Genomic DNA, 15,035 nt, shown 5'->3' on the forward strand with positions numbered 1-15,035 from the left:
CAAAGCTATAGTAATCGAAACAGCATGATAATGGTGCAAAACAGAAACATAGACCAATGAAACAGAATAGAGAGCCTGGAAACAAACCCATGCATATACAGTCAAAGCAACTAAATAATAACAGCAAATGGCAAAAGGAGACAAGAATATACAATGGGGAAAAGACAGTGCTGGGAAAGCTGGACCACTACGTGTAAAAAAAAAAAAAAAGTGAAAGTAGATCATTTTCTCACACTACATATTAAAAAATGAAAAATGGATTAAAGACTTAAAGGTAAGCCCTGAAACCATAAAATTAGGAGAAAACATGAGCTATGTGGTCTTCATATGCAGTTTCCTTTTTTTTTTTTTCTAATTTTATTTTATTTTTAAACTTTACATAATTGTATTAGTTTTGCCAAATGCAGTTTCCTTTTAAACTCAGTCTTAGCAATATTTTTTTTTGATTTGTCTCTTTAGGTGATGGAATTCCAGCTGAGCTATTTTGAATCCTAAAAGATCATGTAGTTAAAGTGCTGCACTCAATATGCCAGTGAATATGGAAAACTCAGCAGTGGCTACAGGACTAGAAAAGGTCAGTTTTCATTCCAATCCCAAAGAAAGGCAATGCCAAAGAATGTTCAAACTACTACACAATTGCACTCATTTCACACTCTAGCAAAGTAATGCTCAAAATTCTCCAAGCCAGGCTTCAATAGTACATGAACCAAGAACTTCCAGATGTTCAAGTTGGATTTAGAAAAGGCAGAGGAACCAGAAACCAAATTGCCAACATGCATTGGATCATAGAAAAAAACAAGAGAATTCCAGAAAAACATCTACTTCTGCTTCATTGATATGCTAAAGCCTTTGACTGTGTGAATCCAACAAACTGAAAAGTTCTTAAAGAGATGGAAATACCAGACCACCTTACCTGCCTCCTGAGAAATCTGTATGCAGGTCAAGAAGCAACAGTTAGAACCAGACATGGAATAATCGACTGGTTCCAAATTGGGAAAGGAGTATATCAAAGCTGTATATTATCACCCTGCTTACTTAACTTATATTCAGAGTACATCATGCGAAATGTTGGGTTGGATGATGCACAAGCTGGAGTCAAGATTGCTGGCAGAACTATCAATAACTTCAGATATGCAGATGACACCACCCTTATGGCAGAAAGCAAAGAGGAACTAAAGAGCCTCTTGATGAAAGTGAAAGAGAAGAGTGAAAAAGCTGGCTTAAAACTTAACATTCAAAAAACAAAGTTTATGGCATGTGGTCCCATCACTTCATGGCAAATAAATGAGGAAACAATGGAAACAATGACAGACTTTATTTTCCTGGGCTCCAAAATCACTGCAGATGTTGACTGCAGCCATAAATTAAAAGACATTTGCTCCTTGGAAGAAAAGCTATGACAAACCTAGGCAGCATATTAAAAAGCAGAGACATTACTTTGGCCACAAAGTCCCATATAGTCAAAGCTATGGTTTTTCCAGTAGTTATGTATGAATATGGGAATTGGACCATAAAGAAGGCTGAACACCCAAGAATTCATTCTTTCGAACTGTGGTGTTGGAGAAGACTCTTGACAGCAAGGAGATCCAACCAGTCCATCCTAAAGGAAATCAGTCCTGAATATTCATTGGAAGGACTGATGCTAAAGCTAAAGCTCCAATACTTTGGCCATCTGATGTGAACAGCCAACTCATTTGAAAAGACCCTGATTCTGGGAAAGATCCAAGGCAGAAGGAGAAGGGGATGACAGAGGACATGATGGTTGAATGGCATCTCCACTCAATGGATGTGAGTTTAAGCAAGCTCAGGGAGATGATGAAGGTCAGGGAAGCCTGACGTGTTGCAGTCCGTGGGGTTGTAAAGAGTTGGACCTGACTGAGCAACTGAACAAATAATAAACCTTTTTATAGGTCAAAGAAGGCTGTCTATTTGTAAAAGGTGTATCTATTTTCAGAACATTCTGGCAACAATTCCTTTTAAATTGCAGTAATTAACATTAATATTTTATAACTTGACAACACTCTGATGAAACATGTCTGTAGTCCAGAGCCCTGGATTTTGAATCTTGTGGGACTGAAAGGGATTTAGTGAGCCAAAATTGCTGATATAAGAGATAGCCTTATGGTCCGTGGTTTCTCATTTGCTGTTACCTCCTTTTCTCATGAAAGAGTGTCTTTTTGCTATGAAACCTCTAGAAAGTACTAGAGTAGAAAAATACTCTATTTCCTGCTGATTCTCAAGCATTCTAAGGTGTTGGGTTTCTTGGTTATATCTACTGTACTGATTCATGTTAAAGCAAAAATATTTCTGTACATCAGTTTAAGACACCATTAAATTTGATACCAAGAAGCTACTTTCTTTTCTCTGTTCTTTTTATTTCCCAGGTGAAAATCAGGATGGACTCTGAGGCATAATTCACAGGAATATCCAATGAATGAAGGGCTGGTTATTCCCAAGACTCACACAAATGCTTGGCCACCATATGATAATTAGATTTTTTTTTTAACTTGAGGAAAACAATATTAAGCTCTTTGTTTCAGAAAGGTTTGTAGTCTCAATCAGAGTGAAACTGTCCTTTCTTGAACCTAGAAAAATGTTTCTATTTCAAGCACTATCATGCAAAACATATGTAAAACAAATGTTTTACTGTTTAGCAGATCCAAAATTAATCCACCCTATCCTTGGGCCTCTCTGCAGTGATTGCTCAGTAATTTCCTCTCCCTTTAACTTAATCTACAGTTTTACTGTCATTTGACGTATTTGTTCCATATGTATTCTGGGCAATGCATGGAAAGGAGTAGCAAGATGTATAACACTATGACTTTTGCTAAGGGTGCTGGGGAGATGATGCTGAACTGCATGGTGAATGAGGAGTGGAATTTTGACTGGAAAAGAGGGAGGAGGAAAAGCATGATATTTTTATCTTTTCTATGCCTTATTCCTTTCTATTCCCCTATGCTCTATGTCCTTTTAATTTTTCATGGTAGATAAATTCCTAAGTGATGTTTTCCATTTCTGTGTTTTATAAACTCTCACTTTCTGTCATTTGGTTCTCAGAATCCATGAAACTCTTATTTTTTTTCTTTTAGAAATTATAGCTCATATAATTGGAAGTTTGCTATCTTCTCACACAATTTGGAAGGAATTGATCTACCATCTGAGGAAAATAGACAGCTTAACTCAGGTAAGAGAGATTCCTGGTTCTTACTGCTCTTCTTTGCAAATAGGGTTAATAACATTTTCATCACTGGAAATGAGTCATTTCTAGGGCTCTGAGAAGATTCACTTGTGTTGCTTTTGATGCAACACAGATGAAACAGACAGTGGAATGCAGTAAAATACATTTCTCATGTGAAAAGCTCAGAAGATCAGGTATAGGCAGCATAGCATAATTTGGGTGTCAAGTTGTTGATGTCTCTTTCTGATGTGCAAGGAGGGTGGGCTAAAAGTGGGAGAACTGTATGGGCTTCCCCAGGGGTTAAAACTCTGTACTTCCACCACATGGGCCTTCAGCTGTCCAATTCCTAGTTGGGGAACTGAGATCACACATACTGCTCTGTCAAGAAAATAAAAAGGTGGGAGAGTTATAGCAACCTGAAATACTCCAGAAACATGGCACAGGTTGTTGTTTAGTTGCTAAGTCATGTCCAACTCTTTTGTGATCCCATGGACTACAGCCCGCCAGGTTAATCAGTCCATGAGATTTCTCAGGCAAGAACACTGAAGTGGGTGGCCATTTTCTTTTCTAGGGGATCTTCATGACCCAGGGATAGAATCCACATCATCTGTTTGACAGATGGATTCTTTATCACTGAGCTGCCAGGGAAGTTCATGGCACAATTAGGGACATATACAACTAAAAGGGCTTCCCTTGTGGCTCAGCTGGTAAAGAATCTGCCTGCAATGCAGGAGACCTGGGTTTGACCCCTGGGTTGGGAAGATACCCTGGAGAAGGAAAAGGCTGCCCACTCCAGTATTCTGGCCTGGAGAATTCCATGGACTGTATAGCCCATGGGGTCACAAAGAATCTGGCATGACTGAGCGACTTTCACATAACTGAAATAAAAATCTTGTGACAGTTGTTAGATTTGGGTTTTATATAAACCTAGGTGACTGCATTGATTTCCTCTAGCCCTTCATGTAGAAGTGGCTCAACATGTAAATGGCTTAATTGAAAAGGGTCTGGAAAGGATGCTTTGGAGGCCAGGAACTTGGAAGAGAATAGATCTTGGTGAGGATGTCATAGTGGTGGTCTTGGACTGCCAGGGACTGTCTGAGAGAAGTAGAAAATGAGCAGGAGCAGAAGGCAGTATGACAAGAGATGGTAGAGGAGCTGGAGATGAGGTGGCAGACACCAAAGACCCTCTGCCTGTCAAGTCTTTGCAGGCAGCCCGTTTACCTGTCAAGTACCTTGGAAGTAAAAGCACTTCCTCACACCCTCGAAGTTACTTTGTCTTTAGGTTGTCAGTGACTTATAGAATAGTGTAGTGAAAAGCGCTGGACTCTGGAGTCAACTCGCTTTGTAAATTAATATTTTTTCTTTAAAGAGAAAAACACATTCAAAATAGAAAATTTATCATCCATGGCCTCTTCATAGAAAGCAACTGTTAAAATTTTGGCATTTTCTTCCAGTACTTTTTAATCCATTGCATCTTTAAAACAATTGAAAGAATCAGATTTGTATTGGACACCTAGCTATGAAAAATTAGGCAATTAATTCAATCTCTTTGAGTCCTTATTTTGTATCTGCAAAATATGGATCATATTCCTTTTTCCTATGCTCTACCTTGCTACCGTGAAACAAAAGAGGTGAAAGACTTTTTAGAGGCTGTAAACTTTTAGAAAAAGGAAATTAATGTTATAAACTTTGATTTTGTATTCTGTAGGAAATTATTAATAAAACAGGGTTAAAAAGTAACAGCATTTTGGTAGGAAACAATTTGAAGAAATTGTCTTATTTGAAATTATATGAGAGAGTAGGTGCATTCTTGATTCAGGTGAGTTTATAACTCATATGGCTAACTGTGAGGAATAATGATATTCCTACATACTGTATTTTATTTTCAGAGGGCATAGCACAGCTATAATGTATAAATTAAATAATATATTATATATATATAATATTAATGCTTTCTAAAGCCAATATGAGATCAGAATAAATAGAAGTATGTCATGCAAATTTCAGGAAATAATTGTATTATATATATGATTAGATAGACTCTTTTCAATATCCTACAACCAAGATTCATTAACACATTAAGGAAGTAGAAATATGTGTAGACAGTAAAGAAGACAAGAAATATACTAATATGTTTAAAAGAGTTGAAAAAGGAGATGTCATTAGTAATAAAAAGTATTTATCCTGCATGTAAGATTAAGGAGAGGTATAATACTGAAAAATTGTCATTTAGTCACTGACCAAAGATTTAGTTGATGACTTCTTTGGCATTTTTCACATGCATAGTGAAGTGAAAGTCGCTCAGTTGTGTCCGACTCTTTGTGACCCCATGGACTATACAGTCCATGGAATTCTCCAGGCTAGAATACTGGAGTGGATAGCCAGTCCCTTCTCCAGGGGATCTTCCCAACCCAGGGATCTAACCCAGGTCTCCCACATTGCAGGTGGATTCTTGACCAGCTGGGCCACAAGGGAAGCCCACAAGGGAATACTGGAGTGGGTAGCCTATCCCTTAATTGACCTGGGGTCTCCTGCATTGCAGGTGGATTCTTTACTAACTGAGCTATCAAGGATGCCTTCATATGTATAAAATATCATTATATGGTGAATCATAATAATTTCTATCTTTCCTAAGTAGTAAGCAGAAGTAAACAGTTGTAAATAATCATCCGAAGTAAATTATGTCTGAGGGTTTGGAGAGGAGTGAGACAGCCATTCATGAAGTCCTCAAAAGGATGCCCAAAACAGGTTTTAGAATTTACACAGTTGCACATATTTAAAGTTGCACCTTGTGTATGTAGCCTTGATCCTCCCTTTGGCCTCTAGGTTACAATGATTTAGGTCCTCCCCTATGTTAATGATTCTAGTTATAATCTTTTCAGTTATGCCCACATAAGAATGCTTAGAGAAGTGGGGTAATTAAATAAGATGGTATTGCTAAGCTATCTGAAAGTGAGTCAGAATAAATCTATACTAGCATCAGAGACTAATATCTAAGCCTTTAGACCACTTACTTTTCATTTATGAATATTTTGCATGTTCCATGAACAGAAATATCTGTGGATCATGGAGAAGGAAACGGCAACCCATTCCAGTATTCTTGCCTGGAGAATCCTGTGGATGGAGGAGCCTGGAGGGCTGCCGTCCATACGGTTGCACAGAGTTGGACATGACTGAAGTGACTTAGCATGCATGCATTGGAGAAGCAAATGGCAACCCACTTGTGTTCTTGCCTGGAGAATCCCAGGAACAGAGGAGCCTGGTGGGCTGCCATCTATGGGGTCACACAGAGTTGGACACAACTAAAGTGACTTAGCAGCAGCAGCAGCATGAATTGGGAATAACCTTTGATGAAAAGAGATAGTTAAAGTGTTAATAACTCAGTCATATCTGACCCTTTGTGACTCTATGGACTAAAGCCTGCCAGACTCCTCTGTCCATGGGATTTCCCAGGCAAGAATATTGGAGTGGATTGCCATGCCCGTATCCAGGGGCTCTTCCTGACTCAGGGATCAAACCTGCATCTCCTGTATTGGAGGCAGATTCTTTATCATCTGAGCCACCAGGGAAGCCCATTTCTCTTCAGATATAGACCAGACAGAAATATAGCCTAATTCTTCCCCCATGGAGTAAGAATTCAAGCCTTCTGTAATGTCCATAATGCCCCTCCTTCACTACTATCAGTTGTCTGTCCTTTAAATAGTCTTCCTTTGTCTAATCTTTTTAATTTTTTTTAAAATTGAGTACAATTGAAATATAACAGTGTATTAGTTTCAGGTGCACAGCATAACGGGAACATAAGCCTGTAAGGATTTAAGTCCTTTCCTATGTTAATGACTAGTTAGAATTCTTATTTGAGGAGTTATAATCTTCAGGTCCAGTCTGTAGAATAGGCGTTACCAACAGAGAGAGAGATGACAAAGTCTTTGCACATCCCATTAGCTACAATATTATTCAGAAAGTAGGAAATGGTGAACAGTATAAGTGATGCATAGATATCAGAAGGATAAAGATTTAGCTATTTTGAGGTATTTGGTAATCTTCATATGATCAGTTTAAAGAAGGTAGAGACAGCTGTTAGACTCCAAAGAGTTGAGGAGGAGGTCACTGATGGGCAATAGAGCAGAGAATATTAAAGGGGTATAAATATTTCTTTAAAAAATATTTATTAGAAGATAATTACTTTACAATATTGTGCTGGTTTCAGCCATATATCAACATGCATCAGCCAAAGGTGTGTGTATGTCCCCTTCCTCTTGAACCTCCCTTCGCCTCCCACCCTATCCCACTCCTCTAGGTTGTCGCAGAGTACTGGATTTGAGCTCTCTGCATCATACAGCAAATTTTCACTGGCTAGCTGTTTTACATATGGTGACGTATATGTTTCAATGCTACTCTCTCAATTCGTCCCACGCTCTCTTCCCCTTGCTGTGTCCACAATTCTGTTCTCTGTCTGTGTCTCCATTGCCACTCTGTAGGCAGGTTCGTCATTAACATCTTTCTAGATTCCATACGTATGCATTAGTATACAATATTTGTCTTTCTCTGACTTACTTCACTGTGTATAATAAGCTCTAGGTTCATCTATCTCATTAGAACCGAGTCAAATGTGTTCCTTTTTATAGCTGAGTAATAAGGAATTTGTACTTTTAAAGGCAGTAAGACCCACTGGACATTTTTTGGTGGTAGTTATATAATCAAAGTGTTACCTAGGTATCTGGGCTTCCCAGGTGGCTCAGATGATAAAGAATCTGCCTGCAATGTGGGAGACCTGGGTTCAACCCCTGGGTTGGGAAGATCCCCTGGAGGAGAGTATAGCAATCCACTCCAGTCTTCTTGCCTGGAGAATTCCCATGGACAGAGGAACAGGGTCACAAAGAGTCAGACACGACTGAACAATTAAGCACAGCACCTAGGTGGAACAATCTGATGGCCAGAATATAGGTTAGATGGGGAGAGATAAGTTGTTTGGTATTGCAGGATTTCAGTAATGATGAGGAAAGGCAATCAAGATTTGAGAAGAGTAGGATGGATAAGATGCCTGAAGTACTATAATAGATCTGGAAGAAAAGCTGCACTGGGGAATAGAGAGATTATTAGTTGTGTAGTAATCATGTGAAATTTCACCAATATATAAGCATCTAGGGGATAGTGTTTAGTGAGCTATGGGAAATACAGCTATGAAGTTTAGGATAGAATTAGGGGATGAATAGATTCAATTTGCATTTACATGCTGGGGAAATACTAGACCTTTGCATATATATTGTTTTTCATACAGTGGTCAGGCTTTTGGGGAAGGTATTAATATAATTAGAATACATGAAAGACCATTAGGTGAAGAGAAAAACAAGATCTTAAATAATGTTATTATTTATACAGTGAATAAGTGTTGAAAAACCAGGGAAAGACAAAAGGAGGGGTTTGAGAAATAAGACTACCAGGAGAGTTTAGTGCCACTAAAGATATTTATAATAACATCATTATGATGAACAGTTATTGAGTTCTTGGTATGAGTCAAATATGGGTCTAAGTTAGTTTCCTTTAGATATTTTTGAGGCCAGACTATTTTCACTCCAATTTAACAGTGAATAAACTTAAATCTTATGGTGATAAGATTAAATCATTTTTCCAAGGTCAGGGTAAATGGTAGGGCAGGTAGTTGAGTTTAAACATAGCAATCTGGTTTGTAATTTTTCACTTTTAACCAACCTTTTACATCTTTCTCTCCAGAACATTAAATATTTGAAGGAAAATGAATAAACTAATTTAAATAAACTACATAATACTCTAACTTGTACATTTGGAAAGATGAACAGGTTTGGATTTTATTTTGAATTCTATTAAAAATTTTATTATTATTATTATTATTTTACTTTACAATATTGTATTGGTTTTGCCATACATCAACATGCATCCGCCATGGGTGTACACGTGTTCCCCATCCTGAACCCCCTTCCCACCTCCCTCCCCATACCATCGCTCTGGGTCATCCCAGTGCACCAGCCCTAAGCTTCCTGTATCCTGCATTGAACCTGGACTGGTGATTCATTTCTTATATGATATTGTACACGTTTTAATGCCATTCTCCCAAATCATCCCCCCCTCCCTCTCCCATAGAGTCCAAAAGACTGTTCTATACATCTGTGTCTCTTTTGCTGTCTGCTACTTTCTAGAGAAAATTTCATTTATTTTTAAGGTCAACCTTCATTTTGGCAGAAAATGTTTGATCTGAGATTAATTCTGACTTTGGAGCCCTAAAAAATCAAATTCTCAGGTTGAAAAACGTGATAAGTGAGTTAGTTGCTCAGTCGTGTCCAACTCTGTGACCCTGTGGACTGTAGCCCACCATACTCTTCTGTCCATGGAATTCTCCAAGAAAGCATACTGGAGTGGGTTGCCATTTCTTTTTCAAGGGGATCTTCCCAACCCAGGGATTGAGCCCAGGTCTCCTGCATTGCAGGCAGATTTTTTTACCATTTGAGACACACGTAATCTTTTCTTTAATCATCTCATTACAAAACAACAAATAAAAATATTGTTATTGAGAGTTACAGTTACTTCAAACATCAGCACCATGTTATTTATTTCACAGATTTTTAAGCACTTTTCTATTGTCAAGTAGTTATTCCAATAACATTTACAAGGAGTTTAATACTGTGTATTAAATGGTATTTACATCCTTGGAGAGATCAGAGGCTGAAAAATATCAGATTGACTGGATACATTGAATGACTCTTGCAAATGAATGGGAGATGATTTCTGAAAGTTCAGCTCAAATATTATAATCTACATGTATAAAGCATATATTAAGTATATGTGATATTAGGGTATGTTGAATACAGGGCTGCTGCAAGAATCAGATGCTAATTTCAATAAAAAATTAATAACAGCATGTAGAGTGATTCATGAGTAACATAGTAAGAACTTTGGGAGTAGACCAATTCAGATAAATTTAAGCAGAGGATGATTATTCTTGAAATTCAAATTTGAGGCTGGAAGGTTAATGGAATGCATATTTTAATGTACCTAAGATAAAGATAGTGAGATGGAAATCATGATAGTAAGCAAAACAGGGGGGATAGATTCAGGAGGCATAATATGTAAAACAAATAGAAGTTTTAGAGGATAAAAAGGAACTGATTTAATTTAAATGGGAAGAGGAATGAGAAGAGGGGTGTGAAAAATATTTTAAAGAACTCAGCTTAACTGGTGGTGGGGAAAAGTAGAAGGAAATAAAATATATTAATAGGAAAATAATTGGCATCTTATTTTAAAATATGAATGCAGAAATGTAACTCTGGAAGAGACAATAAACATGCAAAGAATAGACAAATATATAGGACTTTCTTGTTAATAAGGCAGTGATAAAATGAATACTATCTTTACCAAACCAACACAAATTAAATGTGGAAAAGTTCTCTTTTTGCTGATGACATTATTGTAAGCCAAGAAAATCCAGGACATTACTATAAAAAATTACTACACAGAATGTGGTAAGGTATCTGCATGTTAGGACAGAATGAACTTTTCTTCATTCTTGCAAGACGAATCTAGACATGGAAATGAGAAAAGAGATTCTGTTCATAATGCTAAGAAAAAAAGCTAAAAAATACATAGGAACAATTTTTACAAAGAAGGTATAGAATATGTGTAATAAAAGACACAATCTTATTAAATGACATGAAACAAAATTTGAACAGATGAATCAGATCAGATCAGATCAGTCGCTCAGTCGTGTCTGACTCTTTGCAACCCCATGAATCGCAGCACGCCAGGCCTCCCTGTCCATCACCAACTCCCAGAGTTCACCCAGACTCACGTCCATCGAGTCAGTGATGCCATCCAGCCATCTCATCCTCTGTCGTCCCCTTCTCCTCCTGCCCCCAATCCCTCCCAGCATCAGAGTCTTTTCCAATGAGTCAACTCTTCGCGTGAGGTGGCCAAAGTACTGGAGTTTCAGCTTTAGCATCATTCCTTCCAAAGAAATCCCAGGGCTGATCTCCTTCAGAATGGACTGGTTGGATCTCCTTGCAGTCCAAGGGACTCTCAAGAGTCTTCTCCAACACCACAGTTCAAAAGCATCAATTCTTCAGTGCTCAGCCTTCTTCACAGTCCAACTCTCGCATCCATACATGACCACAGGAAAAACCATAGCCTTGACTAGACAGACCTTTGTTGGCAAAGTAATGTCTCTGCTTTTGAATATGCTATCTAGGTTGGTCATAACTTTCCTTCCAAGGAGTAAGCGTCTTTTAATTTCGTGGCTGCAGTCACCATCTGTAGTGATTTTGGAGCCCAGAAAAATAAAGTCTGACACTGTTTCCACTGTTCCAAATTTGCTGGCATATTGAGTGCAGCACTTTCACAGCATCAGAACAGATGAATAGATGCACTATATTCTTATTTATTTATTGGCTGTGTTAGGTCTTAGTTGCAGCATGAGAACTCTTAGTAGCAGCACATGTGATCTATTTCTCTGACCATGAATCCAACCTTGTACCCTTGCATGAGAACTCGAAGTCTCAGCACCTGAACCACCAGGGAAGTCCCAAACATGATATTCTTAAATGGGAAGATATCATCATAACAATGCTACTTCATTCCAAATTAATATATAAATTTCATGCAATTATGAAATTTTCTAGGGGACTGGATAAAATGATCTTAAAGTTTATATGGAATAATACATACACAAGAATAGCCAAGAAAGCATGAAAAATAATAGCAGGAAAGGAGGGACTTGCTTTATCATGAGACAAAGCATAAAGCCACTATTATGAAATACTCTGATATTTCTACAGATGTAGATAAATATATCAGTGGAAATAGAAGAAAGAATTTGGAAGCAGATCCCAAATATCTGAAAATTTAGCAAAATGAAAATGGTAATTAAATTCAGTGGTAAAAGAATGGGGTATTTAACACATGATGCCATTACTTGCGGAGACGGCAATGGCACCCTGCTCCAATACTCTTGCCTGGAAAATCCCATGGATGGAGGAGCCTGGTAGGCTGCAGTCCATGGGGTTGCTAAGAGTCAGACACGGCTGAGCAACTTTACTTTCACTTTTCACTTTCATGCATTGGAGAAGGAAATGGCAACCCACTCCAGTGTTCTTGCCTGGAGAATCCCAAGGACAGGGGAGCCTGGTGGGCTGCCATCTATGGGGCCGCACAGAGTCAGACATGACTGAAGCAACTTAGCAGCAGCAGCAGCAGCCATTACATGGTGCCATTACAATTCTATTATACCTGGAAGAAATTAAAAGTGGATTGATATTTTAAAACATATACAAATATAATAGAGCACAGTTCTAAACAGAAAACAAAATACAATAAAATATTGAAAGAAAATCTAAGGGTATGTATGATCCAGGAACAAACGAGATGGTAACTGAGACTAAATTCAGTAGCTGTAAGGCAAGTAAGAGCTGTATTTAATCATATAATATTTAAATCATACAACTTGGGTATAGCCAAAGAAATCATAAAACAAAACAACAGATAATTAATTTAAAAATATAATAAATAACAAAAACTTAACATTTACAATATAAAAAGAGCTCTTACAAATGACAAGAAAAAGCACAATAAGAAATAGGAAAATACATGGAAAGGTAATTCACAGAAGAGCAAATCTAAACTGCAAGAAAATATGTTCAAATTTTTTGATTGTCAGACAATGAAAATTAGAGTAACAATGAACTATAACTTTTCACTCACTACACTGGCAACAATTTAAAAAGTGTCAACATTTATTCTTGTGGAAATATATGTCTATTATAGCCTTTTGGGAACGCAATCAAGCAAAACTACCCAAATTAAGAATATATGTATTTTGACCCAGTAATCTCATTTTAAGCGTTGATGCCATGAAAGAAAAAATTAATACAAAAGGATGTGTGTGTAAAGATATTTGTAGCATTGTTTGTAGGGCTCCCCAAATTAGAAACTAGGTAAATGCTTATTAACAGGGAAATTAATAAATAAATTATGGTCTGTCCACACTGTGAATCAGGCAGCTATTACAAAGAATAAATTAGAGCACCTCTCCAGACAGCTTTCTGTACCTTTTTGTACATGTTTTCATTCTGTGGCGTATTTCAGGAGAGAAATTTGGAAGTACAAATCTCTCTATTTCCTGAGTTACCTCTCTCTAAATCCAAAGGTGCTTTTGTCTATATTTTCCTTTCTTGTTTAGACACTAAAGCCCAAACTAAATTTGAGGTACATGATTAAATGATATCAAAGATTTATGCAGGGGACATTTCTGATTCTGGCTCTTTGTTCTACTTGTACTGTGTAAGCTCTAAGTAACTCTGAAATGGCAAGATGATCTTTCTGACATTTTTGCAAGGACTTTCTTTCCAACTTACTGGTTATGTCTGTCTCCCTCTTATGTTCTTTAGTTAACCTCAGGGTCAGCCTTGTGCATGAAGTTGATGGATGGAGGAAATCACTCAGTGGTGTCTGAATTTTTGCTGCAGGGACTCACCAGTTCTTGGGAGATCCAGATTCTTCTTTTTCTATTGTTCACATTATTTTATATAGCGAGTATGTTGGGAAACCTTCTCATTGTGCTCACAATTCTCTCAGACCACCATTTACATTCCCCCATGTACTTTTTGTTGGCAAATCTCTCCTTCATTGACACAGGTGTTTCCAGCATTGCAACCCCAAAGATGATTTCTGACCTTTTCAGAAGACACACAGTCATCTCCTTCAGAGGCTGCATCACTCAGATGTTCTTTATTCACACTGTTGGGGGTGCAGAGATGGTGCTGCTCACAGTCATGGCCTATGACCGGTACGTTGCCATCTGTAAGCCGCTCCACTACCCGACCATCATGAGCCTAAGAATGTGCACTTCTCTTCTGGCAGTTGCTTGGACCAGTGGACTCATCCACTCTGTGGCCCAGCTGGCTTTTGTTGTCAACTTACCCTTTTGTGGCCCCAGTAAAATGGATAGCTTTTACTGTGATTTTCCTCGGTTCATCAAACTTGCATGTACAGACACGTATAGATTGGAGTTTCTGGTCACTGCCAACAGTGGTTTCATCTCCATGGGCACCTTCTTTATCCTGATTGTGTCTTACATCTTCATCCTGGTCACGGTTCGCAAACACTCTTCAGGTGGTTCATCCAAGGCCCTTTCTACCCTCTCAGCTCACATCACTGTGGTAGTTTTTTTCTTTGGCCCTTGCATTATTGTCTATGTGTGGCCATTCCCTACCTTACCCATAGATAAATTTTTAGCCATCTTTGATGCTCTTATTACTCCTTTTATGAATCCTATTATCTACACACTTAGAAATAAGGAGATGAAGATGGCAATGAGGAGACTGTTTGGTAAGGTTTTAAGTTTTAAGAAGAGTTTTTTCATGCACAATTCAAGAAATTCAGATTGAGCTTGACTATTCTTGGAAATTGTCCTCTTTTAATTACACTTTTCATATATATTTTCAATGTATTTAATGATGTTTGGGCTTACCTGGTGGCTCAGTGGTAAAGAATCTGGCTGTAAGCAGGAGATACGGGTTTGATCCCTGGGTTGGGAAGACGTTTCATAAATATTTCAGTGTATTTAAGATTTTCAGTATCCACTGTGAAATCTCTCCTCAGGGATTGTGTTCTGAGCTGGTCAGTTTTTCATAGGGACACTTACTCTAAGGAATCTGAAAACATTAGGGAATAGTAAATTCAGCAGGCTTCTCCAGTAGCTCAGCAGTAAAGAATCTGCCTGCAATGAAGGAGATGCAGGTTCAATCCCTGAGTTGGGAATATCCACTAGGAGGAGGGCATGGAAACCCACGGACAGAGGTGCCTGGTGGGCTACAGTCCATAGGGTTGCAAAGAG

General features: G+C 38.0%; 1 protein-coding gene across 1 annotated transcript; it reads left to right on the top strand.

The window, feature by feature from the left end:
• The first annotated feature begins 13,620 nt into the window (after positions 1–13,620).
• On the top strand, positions 13,621–14,586 carry LOC102286716 (olfactory receptor 4F3/4F16/4F29). Its single transcript, XM_005908771.2, has one exon. The coding sequence runs from the start codon at positions 13,621–13,623 to the stop codon at positions 14,584–14,586; it is 966 nt and encodes a 321-aa protein (XP_005908833.2).
• The last annotated feature ends 449 nt before the right edge of the window (positions 14,587–15,035 follow it).

This window comes from Bos mutus, chromosome 10 (assembly GCF_027580195.1).
Source record: "Bos mutus isolate GX-2022 chromosome 10, NWIPB_WYAK_1.1, whole genome shotgun sequence".
Taxonomy (NCBI): domain Eukaryota; kingdom Metazoa; phylum Chordata; class Mammalia; order Artiodactyla; family Bovidae; genus Bos; species Bos mutus.

Bases quoted from the DNA above. Each gene is read 5' to 3' on its own strand.
- LOC102286716 (XM_005908771.2), top strand. From the start codon at position 13,621: ATGGATGGAGGAAATCACTCAGTGGTGTCTGAATTTTTGCTGCAGGGA.